General features: G+C 40.0%; 1 protein-coding gene across 1 annotated transcript in view; it reads left to right on the top strand.

Moving 5' to 3' along the window:
* Positions 1-8,235: 8,235 nt before the first annotated feature.
* Positions 8,236-20,744, top strand: part of LOC114442562 (teneurin-3) — a 113,940-nt gene continuing 101,431 nt past the window's right edge. Inside the window, exons 1-2 of the mRNA XM_028416251.1 lie at positions 8,236-8,500; positions 10,273-10,548. Of these exons, the coding sequence (XP_028272052.1) occupies positions 8,236-8,500; positions 10,273-10,548 (541 nt within the window). The remainder of the gene's footprint in view (positions 8,501-10,272; positions 10,549-20,744) is intronic.

The following is a 20,744-nucleotide window of genomic DNA, read 5'->3' as shown; positions in this document are numbered from 1 at the left end:
ACTGCTTGTGAAAATCACCCTGGGTGAATACCTGTGAGGCATGCAGATTCAGTTTTTACAAAACACATACATTATCTTCAGAAAAGCTGAATGCGCTGGCACGACTTGTTGAAATTTAAAGTACAAAGTATTGTCCAGCAACAACAAATTGATTTTTGAATGTAACACTTCTGCCCTTCACTGTGATTCAAGCTGCCAAAACTTCTAAACCCATATTTTTTAGTGTGTGTGTTTTGCTATACTTCCACAAAGCAATATTAGCCCTGAAGGAGGTTTCTCAGAATAGCTTCGACCTGCCATGGGCCTCAGGTCTGGTCTTTTGTGGCCCCCGGACAGCCCAGTGGGAAGTTGGGCGTCAGCTATGCTTGTCGATGGAGCCGCTTGATGGCCTCAATAATTCAGTTGACGTGACCTCTGTGCTGCTGAAAGCCTCGGGTCTGGGGGGGTGACGAAGAGCGATGATGGGGATGAGGAGAAGGCGCTGGCTCACTTGGGAAGCCACTCAGTAACACATTCAGGCTCTTTATTGTCAGAAGGGCGATGGAGAAGAAAAAATATTGAATATCAAACCGTTGAAGAGTAAAACCAGTGCCTCAGAGTTGGTGTAATGGTATACAGGTCGGCAGTCTTTGACTTCCAGTGGAGAGCAGTGCTTATTCAGAAGTCGACCTCAACCGATCGCTACAGGCCATACACTCCAGGTTTCACCATTAGAAGTAGAGAAGCTAGTGCAATGCGATGAATTTTGAGATTGATGTTTCTTTTATAAGGCCCGCAGTCTCTCAGTATTCCGATTGTGTCCCATTATGACCTACATACTCCTTAAAACGCTGACAACTGGAGAATACAACCCTCCAGATTCGTTGTATGTATTGTGCGATTTGTGTGCCTGAAAAGAGAGAAAACTCAATATATTATTCTCTGTAAAGGGTTAAAGATTGTATTCATTGTGTGCTGGCAGTTTGTCCGTCTTCTAATTTCATATTACTGAAGTGGGTGTATTGATCCATTTTGTTAACAGTCATGCACATGTAGAAATGCGACAATACGTCAAAGTTTCTGTTTGGTCACATTTGATGTTTTCCAGCAGTCGCAGCAGCAGCAGCAGCAGCAGTGGAGAGTTGCATTCCCATTGCAGCATTCTCCATTGAAGCTCTTACTCTTCAGTCGTCTGCCACTATTATATGATTGCTGTGTGTATCCCATCTACTTCCACCACGCCTGCACATGGTAAAAGATGGAGGGTTAGCTTGTTGTGGCATCGTGTGAGATGCATTCGAATGATACCCAATGTCAGTGCTTTAGAATACCTCTGCATTTGAATTTTTATCTGGTATGCTTCCAGCATGTCAAATGTATCCTGAATAATGATTTTCAGCTGCTCTGTGTGTGTGTTTGCGCGTGCGTTGACGGGCTATAGTACAGATGTCCAGATTAGGCCGTCAAGAAAGAGTGATGTCTGATTGAGATTTAATAATTAAAAAGTCACTGCTATCTAAGTAAATAACTCCCCCTACGTTGTGGACAAATATAGTTCAGATTTTGTTCTTCCAATTACTCTCTGCGGTGTTATGATTGCTCTGTCGCTTCATTACAATGCAGCTGCGGTATCACTACAATTTAATTTATTTCCGTAACAATGGGTCGATCATGGATTTGTCTGTAAATTGCCACAGGTCTGCCGAGTAGAATTTGTTTTGCACCGCGTGGAGTCAATTCGCTGTTAGTAAGCATTAGATGACGACTGTTTGACACTGTCTTTGCAGGATTCTCAATTAGCGCTTCTACAGGAACATCATTACTTCCTTGATTCCCCCACCACCCACCATCCACCCCCTTTCCAGTCTGAAACAACACTGCAGTGATGCCACTCTGAGAGGACAGCAAACTGTGTGTCACTGAATTAAGATGGTCTGGACTAATAGGGTGTATGATATGGAAGAAGGCACCTATTTCGATAAGAGCTGGTTTGAATACCAGCAGCCTTGGATACAGATAAACGTGTGTGTGTGTGTACATTGGCTGAATAACCGGTTATTACCATTTGAGATGCTGCAGAAGAAACCCTGCTTTTGTACATTCCAATTGTCCACACCTATAGCAATTAAATATTAAAAAATGAAATCGGCTGCGCTTGCAATTTTTCCCACTAAAGATTCAATGAATATATAACTGGTGTACACACACACACACACGAGTCACTGTGAAGGATTTGTAAACATCTTTGCTCTGCTTATTGTGTTGCATCCTGGGACTGCCAACATTTCTGTATTTTTTATTATTATTATTAAATCATACAATAGAGCGTACAATAAAATGGTTAGGATTAGATGCTGACCGCTATGACAGACAAGCAGGAAAAAAAAGAAAGAAAACAAAACACAGAGTTCAGCTCAGGCTCTTTTTTTTTTTTGTTTTAATTTGTTTTTCTTTATAGTCACAGTAGCTTTGTTTGTCTTTTAAATGTGCCGCAACCAAGAGGGATGAAGCTTCCAGCTTTGTGTGCATGGAATAATCTGAAGTGTCTGTATCAGAGATTTGCATCACTTTACTCCACTTGTGAATATTCTGCATCATATGCTGAGACAAGTGATCTCGCATGGTGAAGGATTTCATCATCTTTCCTGAGAGTCTCACTGAGTGTGGTAAGCTTATCTGTCACCAAGTATGCTAAGGATATAGCTGCCACTAAAATGTAATTGCAGCTAAATGCTGTCATGATTTTCTTACTCTTTCTGCCTCCGTGTGGCGCTCTTTTGGGTTTGTTTTTGTTTTTCACAAATTCTCATAATCATCCTCTCTAAACTCGCGTCAGCTGATCATGTGAATCGATTGATCTTGACTGTGATGCGTGTATTTTTAGGTAATAGTTCTACACTTCGTGTTTCGGCAAGGGATTAGGCACAGAGCCTCGATAAAGAACGAACACAATCTGGTTCAGATGGCATCCAGAATTCACAGAGTCTGGGCATCATGCTGCAGACAAACACTTCTGTGTCTCCAAAATCACTGGTGTCAGGGGGAAACAGGCAGCATCTGATGGAACACTGCCCTGGTTCTCCCTCTTCCCTTCTCCAAGTGCCGGGAGGCACAAAAAAAAGAAGAACTGAAGAGCAACTGAAAGAGCAGAGTGAGAGTGAGAGAGGGAGAAGGAGAGGGAGCGAGAGAGCGCGTCATGGAGGAAAAGGAGAGAGTCTCGACAAGATGAATTATGCAAAGCTGTCAGAGGCGGCTATTGTTGGAGGTGCTGGCTGTGTTAAAGGGAGCCAGCCCTGATCTCCACCAGCTCCATCAACCGCTCTCACCGCTCCCCATGGCTGAGAGTCGTCTGATCTGTGCTCCCGCAAATGGCCAGCAACAAGACGAGGACGAGGTGGTGATTGTGGTGGTGTTGGTGGTGTGGGGAGGTGATAGGGCCACTTGGTGACAGGTGAATTGTCTTGGAGGGACACACCAGCAATGCCAAGTACTCTCTTTATTACCATTATTTACAGGGGTCACCAACAGGGAGATCTGAGCTGATGTGTTCAGCCGCCCTGCGGAAATATAATTACTGAACAAAGGCTTAGTGAATAGCTGCCATTTCAGCATTCTGGTCAGCTGTGGCTACTCTTGTTTTGCAAAATGCTTTGTGGGCTGAAGTCAGAAGTGTGCGCCGGCTCAGTACGAGCAGGTGTGAATTTGTTCAATTAGCTTTATCTGCATAGAGATCAGATGCACTCTTCTTGTGGTTTGTGATGGGTCTTATTAGTGAAAATAGTGCTGAATTTGAACAGTGATCAAATTTGTTGTCTAGTTAGTGTCAATCAATTACAGATATAGTCTTGGTTTGCAGTGTGTTTTCTTCAGTGTCATGCTTACATCCCTGAAGACAATTACTTCCCCACTTTGATGACTTTAAACAGACTTGATCAGCATTTTCTTGGTTGCCATGGTGAGGGGTTTCCGCCTAATTGGAGAAGTTTACATGTAGATATTCACATGAGGCGTAGCTACAAATCTGGCCTGAGGTCGATATTTTAGTCCTTGAAAATAGAACATGTGCACATACTTCTTTGGCTCTGTTTCTATGTGTTCATAGGAGCAGGGACTTCTTGCAGTAATAGCCAAAATTGGCAACCACAGAGGAACCATTTTTCTTTATAACCATAATCTTTATCTACGCTTAACGCTGACCTTAACCTTAGTAGTTTTTAATGATTAACTCCTGACAGTGAAAACAAATCTTCCATGGGTGAAAATAGAGAGTGAAAACAAAACAGCTCATGGTGTAAGGGGGACTCGAACCTCGAACCCCCTCAGAGTGAAGGTCTGCTGCTCTGCATGTACCCTTGTACCTGCAAGACTAAACTTTTGCAGATTTCCCAGAATCAGTTGACATAGGTTATGTGTTCTGTTATCATAAACACAGCGATGTGTCATATCTGGGGGATGTGTTATTGACTAAATGTAGCCTTTTTTTCTTTTTTTTTGTGAGGATGTGTTATACAGATTTGTTAGAAATTAGTTTTCAGGTGGTGATGGGCTGAATGAAATAGTGCAAGAGCTGAAACAGAATTTGTCCTTGAGGAATGACTTCAATGTTTACTCACCTTACTGCTCAAATTCACAATCGGTTAATATTTTCAGCAACAATCAGTTGATGCTTCCAACAAAAAAAAACATATTTAAATCATTCTGCGTTTTTATTCTGTGCAAACTAAGCTATTGGTTTCAGGACATCTTAAGGTTGCAGTCTCCTTTAGTAGTCTCTTCCAACTCCCAAGTTGGAAGCATATACGTCCCATCTTTTTGTCTTATGTCAAACATGAAACTAGTAAATCTCACTTAGACCCTTGAAACCTTTCCAACTGCCCAGAAGAGCCAATTGACTTGGACACATTTCTTCTCACCATATTATACAGATGGTTTATGGTTTATGCTTCGAAGAAGTGCAGAGGTGTAGGACAGTACTAGGCGTCGGGGGGGCTCTGCTCAACTGGCATGGGAGTCGTTGGGACGTGTGTGGAGCAGCGCTGTGTAGATCATGAACTGTCTTTTTCCCTGCCTCACTGGCTTGCAAGAGGACCTCTGTGTGACACTAATTTTGCAGTGTCGACTGTTCTGCTGAACGGTCACGGGTGACTGCCTGTCCTGATTCAACTGCACGATCAAAAGTTAAAAGGGAATGTAGGAATGAGAGATGCCAAAAGAAGCTGAAAGGGGGGTTGAAATTTACTAAAGAATTTAGGATTCATGATCATCTCCAAAAACTATTCTCAGACATATCTTCACTTTAGTTTGAGTTTTTTGTTCCTCCTCACAGACTGCTGTTTTATGTACTCTGAGGAGGGTGACTAGAGGCACAATCAAGGCAAGACAGAGCGGCTTTTATTCTTCGCTGCTGTTGCTTCATACTGTACTGTAGTTAGAAACTTTGAATCTTAAAGCTTGCAAAAACACAATAGAATTCCCTTAGGATCTTCTGTGACCTTTTGTACATAATTTAAACTACCATGAATGTGTCTCTTGTATCCTGGTAGTGCCCCCATGTGTAGTGCATGCACACAAGCAGGACACTTGGATGGGGGAAAAAGTGGCATCTTTGGCCCCTAAGAGTAATACAGGAATGTTTATAGGGAGACAAGCCCGGTCACTCAAGGGCTTATAGCTGATTAGGACACAAATCTAATTCCCCCTATAGTGCCGGCTTGCGGCTCAGTGGGTAGGACTTGTGGCATTAACTGTTTTTCAGACGGTGAATCTCTTTACAAGTTCATAAAGAAGAGGGGGGATCGTAATCAGGGAGGCTTCTGGGCGTGTCTGCTTGCACTCATCCTGCGCATTAATCTGCCAATCTGGACGGGTGTGTACAATTTCCTGAAAGTGATGAGATGTGAGTATGCTGGCCTGTGGCATCGTAAAAACAAGTGTGTGTGTGTGTATGGCGTGGGGGTAGGGGGGGTGTTAGTGTTGAGAGTTGAGTGTCAGGGTTACAAGAGAGTGTGTCACTGATTGCATCTTAGCCCATCAGGGGAACAGAATGATATCAAGCAACTCTGAGGAATGGAGACAGAGGGGGAAAACTAAGCTTAAGAGGCCTACAACAGCTCACAATTTTCATTATCCCTGCATCCTGTACTCCACCCGCGACTGCTTCAGGTTTTTGAAAGTCTCTCTCCGGGGCTGGTCCTATCTTGCAGTGCGACAGTACACCATCCTGGTTTCATTGGAAGGTTTTGATGCTTGATGTGAAACGAAGTAGATCTCATTTGGGGAAAGAAGGAGTCTGATACTCAAGTCTTACAGCTCAGCCAAGAGAGAAATGAAATTGTGGTGTGTGGCATGTGTTACTGTGTGTGTGTGTGTGCATGTGTCAGGAGGCAGTGGAAAATGGCTGGTAATAAACACTTCTGACACACCACGGCTCCCTTCCACATTCCACTCAAGGGTTTTTTGCCGATTATTCGCATTCTCACACCCCTTCTCTGCATTTTGGAGCACAGGGAGAGCATCTTCTTTGAATTTCCAATATGTTAAGGTTTGTAACACTGATGTTATTTTTATACATTAAGCAATGTGTCTACATTAGAGGCTGGGCTACAAAGCTGGGTTGTGCATGGGTCATTTTCTTGTTTTTGGAAAGTGAATCCAGCAAATCCCTGACCATTGTGCCATTCCTGAACTTTTTTTAACTGTCATTCTTTATAATACCTTGAGAGTAAAAAAGGAAATAAAAGTATATCTGCACATCATCAGTATAGATCAGCACCAAAATGAACAAGAAGCTCACTGTATTCGAGGTTGCATCAGAAGTGCTGTCCACACAAAGTGTTGCATGACGGAAATATCTATCCAGTTTTTATTAAAATCCCATACAGGAGTGATTTAGTTACAGGATAATGGGGCAAATAAACATGTAAGAAATAGTGGAAACACATAAGGCAGTTCTGGAATACATTAAGAAATAAACAGCAGATCTGATCTTGGAGGATGTTTGGATGGAGTTCAATGAAAGACTTGAAAAGACTCATCTGTAGCTGTTTAGAACTCTGATTGCACTTGAAATAAACAAGTAATTATAGGATATATTTTATTTCATGGTAAGTGTAGACATGCTCAATCTACCTAAGGGAAGACTTGAGTTCTTTGCAATTTAAAAAAAAATATGTGGGTATTTGCAGCAGTCAAAAGGACATCAACAAATTCAACATCACTTGCTGATGGCAGTTTTGGGGAAATATATTGTTGCAAGGTTTGGATGGACTAACACTTACTTTTGGAGAAAACACATGATATTTTATAAGAAAAAAAGTGAGTTTTTGGGTCAAATTTCTGAAAAAAAAGGTTGAGTTTCACACTCCCATTATAGCTTGTGGTTCTCTGGGTCTCAGAACTCACAATATTTGTCACTGCAGCTACTTTTTGTTCTTGTGAAAACTCCTGTTTGCCTGCTCTTTGGAATATTTAGCAGAACAAAGAGTGGAAAAACACTTCATGTTATGTGCTGTGAAAATCCTCAAATGATGCTCCTTTTACCTTTTTAGTGGTGTAGATGCAGAAATCTCAGACACATTTCTGAAAGTTCAGAGACCCAGAGGCTTCCTAATTAGGACAAACTAACTCTTTGTTTTTTCAATCAGCTGTCACAGGGTGGGAAACTGAACGTATGTGATTCATTCTAATAGAAATATGCCATCTGACCACATTTGAACTAACATAATGCCTCAGAATACAGAAAAATTAAGAAAACCAAAAATTGGTTTTGCTTGATGCAAATTTACTGGAGCAACTTTTAAAATGAACACACTAAAGACAAACTTGATTTAAAAGCCAGAGACTGGAGCGGTAAAGAGGGGAAGTCATGTATGTAAGAGTTCACGGGTGAGGTTTCAACAGTGGGGAGGCAGTGTGGGCGGGGTGGGGCAGTAAGAAGGGGGATAAGTGTGTGCTTTTGAAGATGAAGCAGATGGATTAGTGTTATCTGAGCTCCTTGCTTCCTTTCCTCATCTCTCTTTTCCAGGTAGAGTGAGTGGAAGGCTGAATGGACTGAAGAAGTGACCGACAGAGGTTCAGAAGTGGGGAGGAGGGACTGTGGGGAGAGGGGGGGGAATCGGTTACAGGACGAGAATCACAGCTACAGAAGGAAGAGGAGGGGGGGGTGAAAAAAAAAGAGTGAAATAATCCTGTGGTGAGTGTCTCAGGAGAGTGTCTGTGGTGAAGGGGAGGGAGTCGGATACCCAGCATGCAGGCAGCATGGAAAGGGTGAGGGAGCAGCGGCCTTTCTGCTCGCTGTCCAAGAGCCAGAGAGACCGAGAGAGAGACTACGACAAGGAACGGGAGCGCCGTTACACTGCCTCCTCAGCTGACCAGGACGAGGGACCCTGCCGCGTGCCAACCCAAAAATCCTACAGCTCCAGCGAGACGCTTCAGGCCTTCGACCATGACCCTTCACGAATGCTGTTTGGAGGCAGAGTCAAGGAGATGGTCCACAAGGAAAGTGCAGAATACACCAGGCCAGGTTAGCAAGAGCAAATTCCTCCTGCTGTGGAATATTTTTCACTGTTTGTCTGATCAATATAAGACATAAGGCTGTTTTATTTAAGGCTGTCACAGATGAGTAGGAACCAGTTATGTGCAACTTTCAGGCCTGTGTTTTCAGGGTTTATTAGACGACTCTAGTTACAAACACTTCATTTGTGTTTTCCTCAAACTGAAGTGGCTTTCGCTCTCAGATTTCATTTTGTGAGACTTTAGTAAGTGGCTACAAACAATAAAACCCTTATAGCCATGTTCATTTGCTGATGTTTAACAAGGGTGAAACTTCATTAATAAATGAACATGGATGCTGTTTGTTTGTTTACTAAATTCTGCCATCTCACATTTTTATCTTCCACTTTCTGTGCAAGCTTGACAAGAAAAAAACCAATATGATGCCAGAATGCCAGACAGTGGTAAACACAATTAACGGATATCAAACAAAGGCACAATTTGCTTTCATTTTCCTAAACTTTCAGGGAAAAGTCATACAGGGTGTGACACAGTGGGCCTCACTGACCTTCTGAAATATTCATACCCTGCTAGACTGTGTTAAAACAATAAGAAAAAATGATCATTAACTAACTCTGTTTCTTCAATTGGCTGCAAGGAAGTGATCTAATTTCTGTAATTAAAAGGTTTGAGCAGTTTATTGTGTTTTATGGCGCATAAGATTGCCATCAGAAAATCTCTCCATTACATTTTCTTGGTGCTAATTGGTGTCCGTTTTAGCATTAATGTGATTATGATGAAGAACTGGAGAGTTTTCTTTATTTCTTTTTAAAATCCAGGTTGGTGTTAACGAGTGTTTCATACATCATCACAGTAAATGTCAAACTGAATGTCGGCGCTAGAAAAGGAGACGAGATGCAATATTTGCTCAGTGTGTGTGTGTGTGTGTGTGTGTAAAAAACTCTACATGGACCCTTTTAAAATGCTATAAAATAAGAGGTCATACAGAAAAGATGAAAATGATCTTATCTTTTCAATTTTATCAATTTTATAAACATGGCAAATCCGTGTAGCCTTTTGGTTTATGTATTTAGTGCATTGACATGTATGACCTTCATATTTTAAGGATCACATTTGGTGTAAACAATGATACTTACAGTGCCAGGATGATAACGATATAGTGTCTTCATCCCAAAAAAATTGCTGGATGTAGGTTTTAAATTCAAAAAATATATATAATGAATTAAACATGGAAATATTTACTAGTTAACTCAGGGATTTCAGATTTAGATTATTTTTTATTAAGCTAAAGTAAATTGTGATTTTATTTTTCTATATTATATCTATATATATTATAATATTTCCTATTTAAAATAATTTTGCATAGAAGTTTCAAGATTAACAGGAGGAATATTTGATTAGTTGTGAAAAGCAGACCCTTAAAAAAAAACGAAGAAAACAAATTTACAGTACAGTTATGTTTTAATACAAAAAACTGAGTAATTGCATTTAAATAGCTTTTATGTGTAGTTTGACCCAAGAACCCTGATTTTTAGAATATTTGTTTTTTTTTAACTAAATCTTGTGTAGATTTAGATGATGCACAGTTCAAGGTAGCAAAGATGCTTTTGTGCATCTTGATAAGCAGCTTGGGAGGATGTTGTTAAAGCTTTAATTTGATAATTACCCCTTCCACTGTCACCCTGCTCTTACACTAAGTGTTTTTTTTTAGGCTGCCCTGCTCCTGTCCATTAAGCGCGCTGTTGCTTGGTTTGTTAACTTTACTACTTATGTCGTTCACAGGGCATGCATTTTCGTTGAGGCAACTCGGGATTTGTGAGCCATCGTCTCGCAGAGGTTTGGCTCTCTGCCCTGAGACCGGCCTCTCCCACCCGCTCAGCAGCTACACCAGAGGACCCGTCGCTACAGAAAACCATGAACCTGTATCACCGGAACGTACCATGACTCTTTGGGGAACGGGGGCAAAATCTGGGCAGAATTCATGCCTTTCCAGCCGCTCTAACTCAGCGCTCACGCTCACTGACACGGAAATGGACAATAAATCGGACAATGAGATGGGTGAGTAGGACACTCTTTGTATTCTTTTATCTTAAAAGGTTTATTTGTTGATTTCATCTGCTCTTCAAAGAGGGGAGGTAATCACTATGTAGAGCGAGCCAGCGGTAGGTTGGATTATGGTTGGTGCCTGAGACAAGAACCTGATTGGTGGAGGAAGGGGGGGAAAAAAAAGTGGAAGCGCGATTGGTGGGGCTGGTATCTGGAGAGAGGCATTTGCAGCTGTCTTTGTTTGGATCAAAGGCGTGATTCCTTGCTGCATGCAGCAAAGAATTTGGCCTTTAGATTGAGTAGTTGCTAGTCACCTGGTCCTTCTCGGCAGGAAGCAGAGGAGTTTGATAAAGTTTCCCCATGGGCTAGCGTATAATCAAAGATAGCTTTGTGTGCCTCAGCCTGAGATTTTGCTTAGAAATTCTGCAGTGGTTGACTGGGCATACATAATGGCTGATTAAATGGGCACAATGGTTTGAAGTGCAAATTTGATCATGCTGGAAACCTGAGATGGAGGATTGAGGTTCTCTGTTTGAAATCTTTGTTGCGTCAAATGGAGGCGATGCATCTAAGATGGTTATATAGCTGCGCGGCTCTCGTGTTTGTTTTTTCACTTGGTGAACGGTTTGGAAAAGTGCCATTGAAAATTGAAATACATTGCATGTATCCCATTTAGTTTGAAACTTTTCCTCTGTGATGCTTTGAAAGTGCTCCTGACATTGGACATCCATTCATCTTCATTACATTGCGACCCATCGCCATTATAAAACATGCAATGTAAAGCTCTAATTATTTTAAGAAACCGATGGTGTCACAGAGTGGCAGGCAGTTTAAATAATTAGGCTTGATTACACTTTCCTGGCAAGAACATTAAAGAGAGGGTAAAAAGGAAAATGTCTTGTGTTCATGTGCTATCAATTTTTATACAGAAAACATTGGCTACAGTCTGACATTTGAGACAAGTCATTTTCTTAATGGCGGTATTCATCATTGTGAGGAGGGGAGAGGGGGAGCTGAGTAAGTCTTTTACCTTCTCAAAATGCCATCAGAATCCAAACTCCTGCATTTGTTCCAGTATCTGGCCTTTGCTTTGACTGTATACACTGTGTGCGTGTGTTTATATATATATATATATATGTGTGTGTGTGTGTGAGAGTCACAGGTACCCGTAAACATGGTTCTTTGCGTCATATTTGTCAAGGAAAAATGAAACAGTACCACCAGTTCTGACACACAATGCATGCATGCAGGAGTGTAGGCTGAGCTTTGATTGCACCTGCCCTCCGCCACTTAAACTGTGCAGCACACACACACACACACACACACACACACACACACACACGCACACACACACACACACACACACACACACACGTTCTACACCCGCCCCTTTGGCATGCCTCCTCTGGAGTTTCTTTCTGGAAACGTCTCAAGAAGTTGCTGCTGATTGGCTCTAGTTTGTACAACGTCCCACTGAGACTTAAACTAACTCACTATTGTCTCAATTAGTTTTCATTGTAGGGAACATAAACACTTTATCAGCCTTCTCCCAGGTGCCATATCTTTATTTTTAATGCGTTTATTTTAATTATTTGGTGCCATTTAAAATTCTACACCTGCTTTTTGTTGAAGTAGTTTTGCACCCAAAGTTCTTTTTCATCATTTAGATTTTGAGCCAGACCTTGTCACTGTTCCACCTCTATAGATGCTGGTCCTTTTTTTTTTTTTTTTGTCAGGAAGCATTGCACTTTTGACTTTCACTATTTAATGAAGCAGCTAAGAGAAATGACCCATCCAAAGGTTTCCATCAACTGAATATGCATGCAGAAGCTCCGACAAGGGGCCGTTCAGCCCCACTTATTCATAAATGAACTCAATATTTCATTCTAATTCGCTCTGTTCTACAGTGTGTTGGACACAGACAAGTGCTGAAGCCTCAGTACATCCAGAGAGCGCCTGCATCTGCAAATGTTAACCTTGGTGAGGAAGAGGTCCACCTTTTTTGTTGAAGATGGGCTCAGTGAGTGGTCATGAGTGGTCATCTCATCAGGGTGAAGCTTCATGTGATCCACTTGGGAACTGCAGATTGAATATGTGGTCTTGTTTTGCCAAGTGATGCATTTGCATTTTTGTAAATACCAGTAACATCACAACAACTAAAATCTGTTTGTCCGACAAGAGGACTGAGCCTAAGAAGTGGCTCTTAGAGTTCTGTGTGCATCATACTAATCAGCATTTTCAACCATTGGTGAAGATAGATTTTTTTTATTTTTTTATTTTTTTTATATCAAGTCATTTAGTTGTATTAAAGTGCCCTATGCCAAACTTATATTCAGGGAGATAACTAAAATTTGACATACTGATGCTATTCACCTATTAGATACAATTGGACTCCATTTTGGGTCCAACTGGAGTCTGGAGTCTAGATGTCTTTTTGAGTGTAAATATACAATTTTAAGTCCATTGTATTTAATGAAATAATTTACATAAATAATTGTACATTTTTTATTTACATTTTACTTTTTATATGGAATACTATGTGGCATATGTTTATCTATATATATTAACACTAACATATAAATACATAAATAATAAGATTTTGTCTCCAAATTCAGACAGAGTCTAAATAAAAGAAGCCACTTAAACAAATTAATATCAGTTATTTATTTTTTCTTAAAACTTAAAAAGTAGAATCAGTAGCTTTTGTTGATTTTACTCCCCAAAATTATTGATTAAAGCAGTGATTTTATTGCTTTTAGATTTGTTGGAAAGGTCATATACTAATTTTATCTCAGAAGTTGGTGTCATACTGTTTATACAAACAATATTCATATTTTGCATACAGACAAATAAACAAAATGTCATCTGTAAATGAGCTATCAATAACAGCAATGTGCTCGCACACAAAATATTAACAGTGCTATATTAATAAGCACTCTCTCTTCCTGCAGAAGTGACTTTTGAGATCACTTTCTATAGCTGACAGTTTGCCGTGCACACCTACGCATACATCCATATGCAAAAACTCACTATCACAGGTTACATCACCCTCGTGACACCTACCAGCGTAAAGTGTCGTAACTTCATTCCAGCTGGGATGTAACTCCTTATAGGTGGCAACCTAAAAAAAAAAGGAATGTTTACACTTTTTCAGTCGAAGTTTTTCAAAGCATGCTAACTAACAATTTTCCACATTAGCACTGGTATGCTAAAACAGCACAACAATGTCTCAGGCTTTCACATAATCTCTACAAATGCTGAAAACCTGCACTGCATCACTTAAATGTTTGTAATTTACACACAAAAAAGTCCCTGTGTATATTTTTAAAACCTATTCAGACACTTCACTACAGATCGAAACACTACAACATTTCATTTGGTGACCTCCATATTTAATACAGCATTAATTCCTGTTGGATGTTGCGTATGTGCTAAATTGATAAACTCTGAGTTTGTGTATAGGTTACAATGTGGGTGATTCAATGTCCCTGGGTTTTCACTCAGGCGTTCAAGGAAAATCAGTTTTAAAAACAACATTTAAAGCCTCAAACTCCACACAGGTAACCTCGTTTTGCACCGCAACACACAATGAAGTCAATCAATTTTAGATGAAGAAGGGAAAATGTCAAAAAAATTGAACAAAGTAGCGTGTAAACAGAATCTGTTTTCATCAAGATTTATCTTCCGCACTTGCAGGGCAATAAGTAAGGTCTTTACCGAGCTGCATTTTTAATGTTTTAACACCAAATAGTGACAGAACAGGTTCAAGTGTTGTGATATCAGTGTTTACATTTGGGGATGTAAGGTCGATGTATGGCCTTCTGAGTAAAAGTGAACACAGCCATCACAGACTTTTTTTTCTTTTCCAACCTAATGTTGACTGCACCAGCTTCAGAATCGATATTATACCCCTCATAAAACATGAATGACGGCGTGAAACAGAAACATAGCATGGCCCAGTTGAGTTGTATTCCTAATAGGGTGTGAAAAAGCTCGCATTTACTTGTAAGGCAGCTACAGAACTGCAGTACCTTATGACAGCAATCCTCGGCTGTACGAACCATTACACATGGGGGCTTATTGTTCAGTAGGAGGGGCTTGATACCTGCCGACCTCTGGTTTGGAGCGAGGGTGGGGGGAGGGGCTCTTCCACCGCGATGCCCGTCATCCTTAGTTAAAGAACCATCATTTGCCGTGGCCTGCACCTTCTGTCCAAAGTCATTTTTTTGTGTTTTGAGTGTGTTGCTTTGATGATTGTATGGAGTGTGTGGGTGTAGCTTCTATGTCCTCATGCAGGACTGTTTACCAGAGGACGTAGCAGGAAGGAATTTCAATTTGTCCAAGTCACAGGTCTACATTGCCGTCATAGACATTTCTACAGTTGAGTATAGCTCGCAGATTCTGTTGTGTGAACAGTGCCAGTAAAAGGTTAATTAAATCAGTAGAGGAGTCATTGCAAAGTGTGCTGTAGCACAGCAAGCACCAAAGGCTTTTTGGGTGGGAGTATGAAAGCGTATCAGACATCCTCTAACATGCTTCTCTGTGTGCATGTATTCCTGTTCCCTCACTCTGCACTGCTCCCTCTTCCCTCTGTCTCATGAACACACACACACACACACACACAGGCACATCTCACTTTGTTCCTCACGCTTTATCTCTCTAAGATTAGAAAATAAAAAAAAGAAAAAGGAAAAGTGCAGACGTTTGCATGCACGCACACACAACACGGTAGAAACGTACGTGCACAGGGGGACATCACGCTGACGAAGGTGACAGGCCATCTGTCAAACTCCTGTCTCGGATCTGTGCCTTGTATTGTGACAGCGGAATCAGCCTATTGATCGTAGCATGAAGAAGTCCTCCCTCACCTCTTTTATAATTCAATATGGCACAAGCCAAACACAAAAAGAATAAATAACATCAGAGAGGTTTTTCTTTTTTTTTTTTTTTTTTTTTGGTCAAAAGGGCCGGCCATCTGTGATATTTTTGAGGAACACTCCAAATCTGGCAGAGAAAACAGTTTCATCATTTGCTAATAGGGGGGCTGTGAAGGTGCCTGAGCTTTGTCTCGTGCCTTGTCAGAAGAGGAGGGCGCGCTTTGATTGCCATCATTTATTGTCATCACTTCCCTGCTTGCTAGCACTGTCACCGGTTAAGTGCTCACATTGTTAGTGCTCGGGGTGACGATGACGTGCCGAGGTGTCGCAGCAGGTGTTGTGCTCATGGGTTACATGGAACGAGTCCATATTAGAAAGTCAGGTTGGAGCGAAGGTGAGCAAAGGTCGCTGACATTTGAACCTTCATGGAAGCATGCTGACCAGCTAATATGGGAATTTTGATTTATTGCTCAACATTTTGATGCATTTGTGAAATGTCAATGCTTTTATTTTTTTGCACATAGACACATTCTTGTGAACACATTTACACAACGGCAACACAAGGCGGAAAAAACGTACGTACTCACACCACAGCTGACCCCCTGCTGAGTAGATGATCTGATTAGACTTTGGAGTGTCTTACCGTATAAATTTGCATATTAATAAGGTAAAGCAGATTTCCTTGAAGCTTCTCTGTCCCTGTAATACTTCAAAGACAGAGTTTCTATGAAAAATATTGTGTACTTATTATATGATTGATGGGGAATATCAGATTTTTTATTTTTAATAGACAAAATTACATTACATACACTACAAAGATTTTTTTCACCTATAATTTATCAATCAGATTGGGCTGTTTATTATTTTTAATATTTAATACTTTATTTAAAAATATATACATATATAATGTTTGCTTTAGTATTCAAAAATGAATGAATGAAAAAAATAGCCCAAGATATTATCTTTAAATGTCTTTAGTTGTTCTAAACAAAGATATTCAATTAATGATTATATAAACCAGAAAATAGGTTCACTTCTGACACACTTACAAGCATTTTTTTTGTTGGTTTCTTGCATCTTTAATCCAAAGTTAAACAGCTACAGATTATTTTACCTACATTCAAAAGTCAGTAGTTTCCTGTTCCCTTTATAATTTTCCATAAAAAGGTCTCAGGTGGAGCACTTGTGTAAGACTCGGCATACATGCAGTAATCTTACAGTCCTACACAGGTCACATTCGCACCTTTAACTGTTCAACATCTGTTTTCTGTCACCAACGTTAACACTTTCAGCTCAGTTTTCACTCCGGATTTTAAATAATGCAACGTTGTTGTGGCCGTTCTTGGCCGTCTCTAATCACTTGTGGATGCCAGGACTGCAGGACGTGTTATTACGATTAGGAATTACTCTGCAGTTGTCAATTATGAGGGTCACTCTTTACCGTCCTCAAGAGAAAATGGCTCATTTCATTTCATCACACAACCCTAATTGAGTGATTGTATTACCATGCAATACGGAAATAGTCAGGAAGCCATTTTATACCCTATGAATATCAATGTAAGCAACAAGGATTAGCATGTTGATCCATTTGTTGTGTTTGTAATTACATGTCTCTGCTGTCTCCACTGCAATCAGGGACCATCAGTGGGGTTTTTTTTAACCTAGCAAAAACAAACTTCTGCTCTCCTGAGGTGCAGGAAAAACTAGACCATGAAGGGGAAAGGTATACACTACGCCACTGATTGCATGTAAAGGGAATAAACAGGAACCAGTTGCTTATATTTTCCATTCACTGGGAAAAAAGCACAGGAATTGTAAGACAGACAAATGCTGAGGGAGATTAAAATAGATTTTCTTTCCTGTCCTGTATTGACATTGGTAGCTCCGATGTTGTCCCCGGACCAGACATCTACTTTTTCTCTGCTATATTAGGACACAGGAATATGTGTTATATCTTGCTGTTATGGTGCTGTGGCAGTATTTCTTTATTATTATGGTTTTAGCCTATGGGCTGCTCTCTATGTTAAAACCAGACTCTCAAATCTGAGCTCGTCCAATCAGGTGGCGGAGTGTAATAACCAAAATACGTGCAAAAGTTTAAAAAAAAAAAATCTTTTGTGTTAATTGTGTTAGAAGCTGCTCTAATTTTCTTTTTGACACAAGCAATTAAAAGCACATTTTTCCTGCAAATTATGAGACTGGATCTTTTCATTTGGCAGTGGAAATGGGTGCGAGTCTTTCATACACATGAATAAATGTTTCATTAAAAGGCCTTGACTTCAGTCAGGATTTCAGCGAGTTTTCGTCATGTAAGTGTTTCATCTCTTTCCAACAATGCCACAAATCAAAGGGTTTCAATCTCCATTTACTCTTACTATATCAAATAGTCTGCAATATTTGCCTGAGTTAATAAGGTGGGAAACATTGATATGGCTTGTGCACAGATCGCAGCGATCTGTTTCTTCTGCGTACAGTCGTATTTTCAGGGCTTCCAAACTTTCAGATGTTACACTGCCATCCCTCTCTCTGTCCAGACACACACGAAAGGCGACATGAGCTTATAAAAATGTTGATATGCTCATCTGAGTCGACCTAAATTATTACCACCTTCACAAATATTTTATGCCCTGGGTCTCGTCTCACAGGCTGTATACAAGCCGCACGCAACCTCGCAGAGAGACCTGCTCAGTGTGCTGCATTTTTACTTTTATAGCTCTCTTAACCTGCATTTCTTGTACGGTCCAGTAATATATGTGGATTTTAATTGAGTGTATGTTGTATATTTTTGTCATTTCCCCTTTTTATATATATATATATAAAATGTCATCTTTGATGTAGATAACTAGACTAATTGTAGTTAAAAGTAGCAACATAACAACAAAAAATACAGTTTTAGAACTTTTCTTGAAGGTTTGTTCACTTTTGTCAAGAAGCGATAAAAATGTATTGATCGTTTATTGAATATATGCGTGATCTTAATTATATCATTGTTTCATAATTTGGGTTCTAGTTGCTGAAATGAATTGTCTATAGATTTAACATGCATCTTAAAGTCCTAAACGGGACAAGTAGAAAAAAAATATTAAAATTAAATATAAAAATAACGGTAAATAATGATGATATTATTACTCCTCTACAAAGATATTCAGTATATTATTTATTTATTCAGGTGTTGTCATTGTTTTTATGGATTTCTAAAAAAAATTTTAGACTTTATTTTAACTTCAAAAATATTTTTGGGGGAAATTTTCACTTAAATATATTTATTTCCATGTGATTCAGCGTTATTTCACCTTAAACACAATACAATGAATAACATTACTCAGGTATCAGGATTGAATTATAAATAAAATAAAGATGGATTTCTACTTGAATTGCAGCACAGTACAAAAGCCTCACTGTATTATCAATGTTGTGTTTTGGCAAGTGAAGCCGTGTATTGATCAGATTGTTTTATGTTGTTTTAAAGACTTGAGACTGGAGACTTGTTAAAAACCACAATTAAGTGGCATAAAAATGGTTATAAAATCTGGTCTAGATTCCGAAAAAAACATTTGTGGATGAAGTATAGTAATATAAGTTTGATGATGGGATAGGATAGATAGGATTGAGTTGTGATGTTTTAAGTGGTATAACTGCACATACAGAAATAGAAAATGGAGACGGTGTTATAAGTAGACAGCTAATGAAATGCCCCGTTGACTCTTCTAGTAGACTAGGGTGGGAGGCGGGGTCGCCTATCACGTCACATGCACAGCCCCCCCTCTGCACATCAGCCCCTTTTCACTGTCACTCTTGATGAGTGCTGAACCATGAGAGAATCTGCCTAAAATAATCTCAATGTTGGCAGTTCTGCTTACTGGAGTAACGGCATCAAATCACCTTGTAAGCTCTTCAGGTGATGGGATTTTTAATATGTAAGCCTGATGTCACTCCCCACAAAAATTCCAAGTGTGTTATCCACGCCTGAAATAGTTGTTACGACGGAATAAAATAGATCAGCATTCCATCAGTGGGGCTTTTTTTTCCCCCCTTCTCTGCTAAAGGACGTTCTTATAGCTATATAGATGGACCTCAAGGGCTGATTGGAAAGAAGGTGATGGCACAGTGAAAGCGAGAGGAACACACACTCCCAACACCTACACACATTTTCCTTTCCTTAAGGGAGAAAGGTCAGAATCCAGAGGAGGAAATGGTGAGCTATTGTTATGATTGATCACACGGCAAGGTCCAGGGAGGACGCAGTGTCACTTTCATTGTCAAACTCATTATACCAGAGAGGAAGATTTCCCCCACCCCTGCTCTCACGTCCTTTCTCCACAGCGGTAATGCGAAGAAACACTCTCACTGCATGCAGAGACGGGGCATGTCCAAAGAAGAGAAGCAGAGTGAAATGTGCTGAACACACACAATACTTCTATGCCATGCACTATAGTAGGAAAAGGCAAAATTCTGCAACAAGGGGGGAATAATAAAAAATAAGAGAAGAAGAGAAAGCATTCTTAATGAGCTGTAGCAAGAGTCAACTTACACTACAGACAATAACTGCCAAATCAATTAAAATATAACAAAATTGAAGTCTTGTAGCCGAAGGCAGCTTGCTAGAGGTTTGGAAGGATATTCTGGTCCTGATTAAAAATGAATGGTATCAGAATACATAAAGCTTTCTGGCCATGTGCCCAGAGCAAAGCATCCTGAAACTGTGGTCACTTCAGAGGCAGGGGGAAAAGGCATTAGGTATCCGAGGCTATGAAGGGATGCTCAAGTAACAGACTGTTCTCGGTTCAATTCATCTAATCACCAATGCAAACCTAAGCACTTTGCAGATATAGATTTGAGGCCAACGATTGATATGGCACACCATGTAAACTGATTCATGCTCAAAGAAAACATATTCTCATGTAAAAAGGGAGTCTTCTTCGCATCCTGCCCCGACCGTCCAATCCGAGCCGACCCTTTTATCTCGGCTGCACACAACACCAACAAACAGAACATGAAACAGAATCCTTAATTTAGTCGACAAAATCTTATTTTCCCACAAAATGCACTTCTCAATAATACAATCCCCGTCCTGAAAATAGCCACAGATTGTGGTTTGCATAATAACTTTACTGTGGAGCTGACATTTATTTACTCTGCTCATCTTGATTTATATTATACTGATTTGATGTGAATAGATCAGGATGATTTTAGGTCAAATAAAACTTTTTTTTAATCAGAAATAACTTCATTGACATTCTTTCAGTCAGGGTTTAGATATTACACTACAGAGCTGCAGCTTTTATTATTATAAAGCCTCAGCAAACACAAGAAAATAAACAAAAATCAACA

Source organism: Parambassis ranga, chromosome 10, assembly GCF_900634625.1.
Source record: "Parambassis ranga chromosome 10, fParRan2.1, whole genome shotgun sequence".
In the NCBI taxonomy this organism is placed as follows: Eukaryota; Metazoa; Chordata; class Actinopteri; family Ambassidae; genus Parambassis; species Parambassis ranga.
The sequence above is the reverse complement of the archived record's forward strand: the minus strand, read 5'-3'. Positions and strand labels throughout refer to the sequence as shown.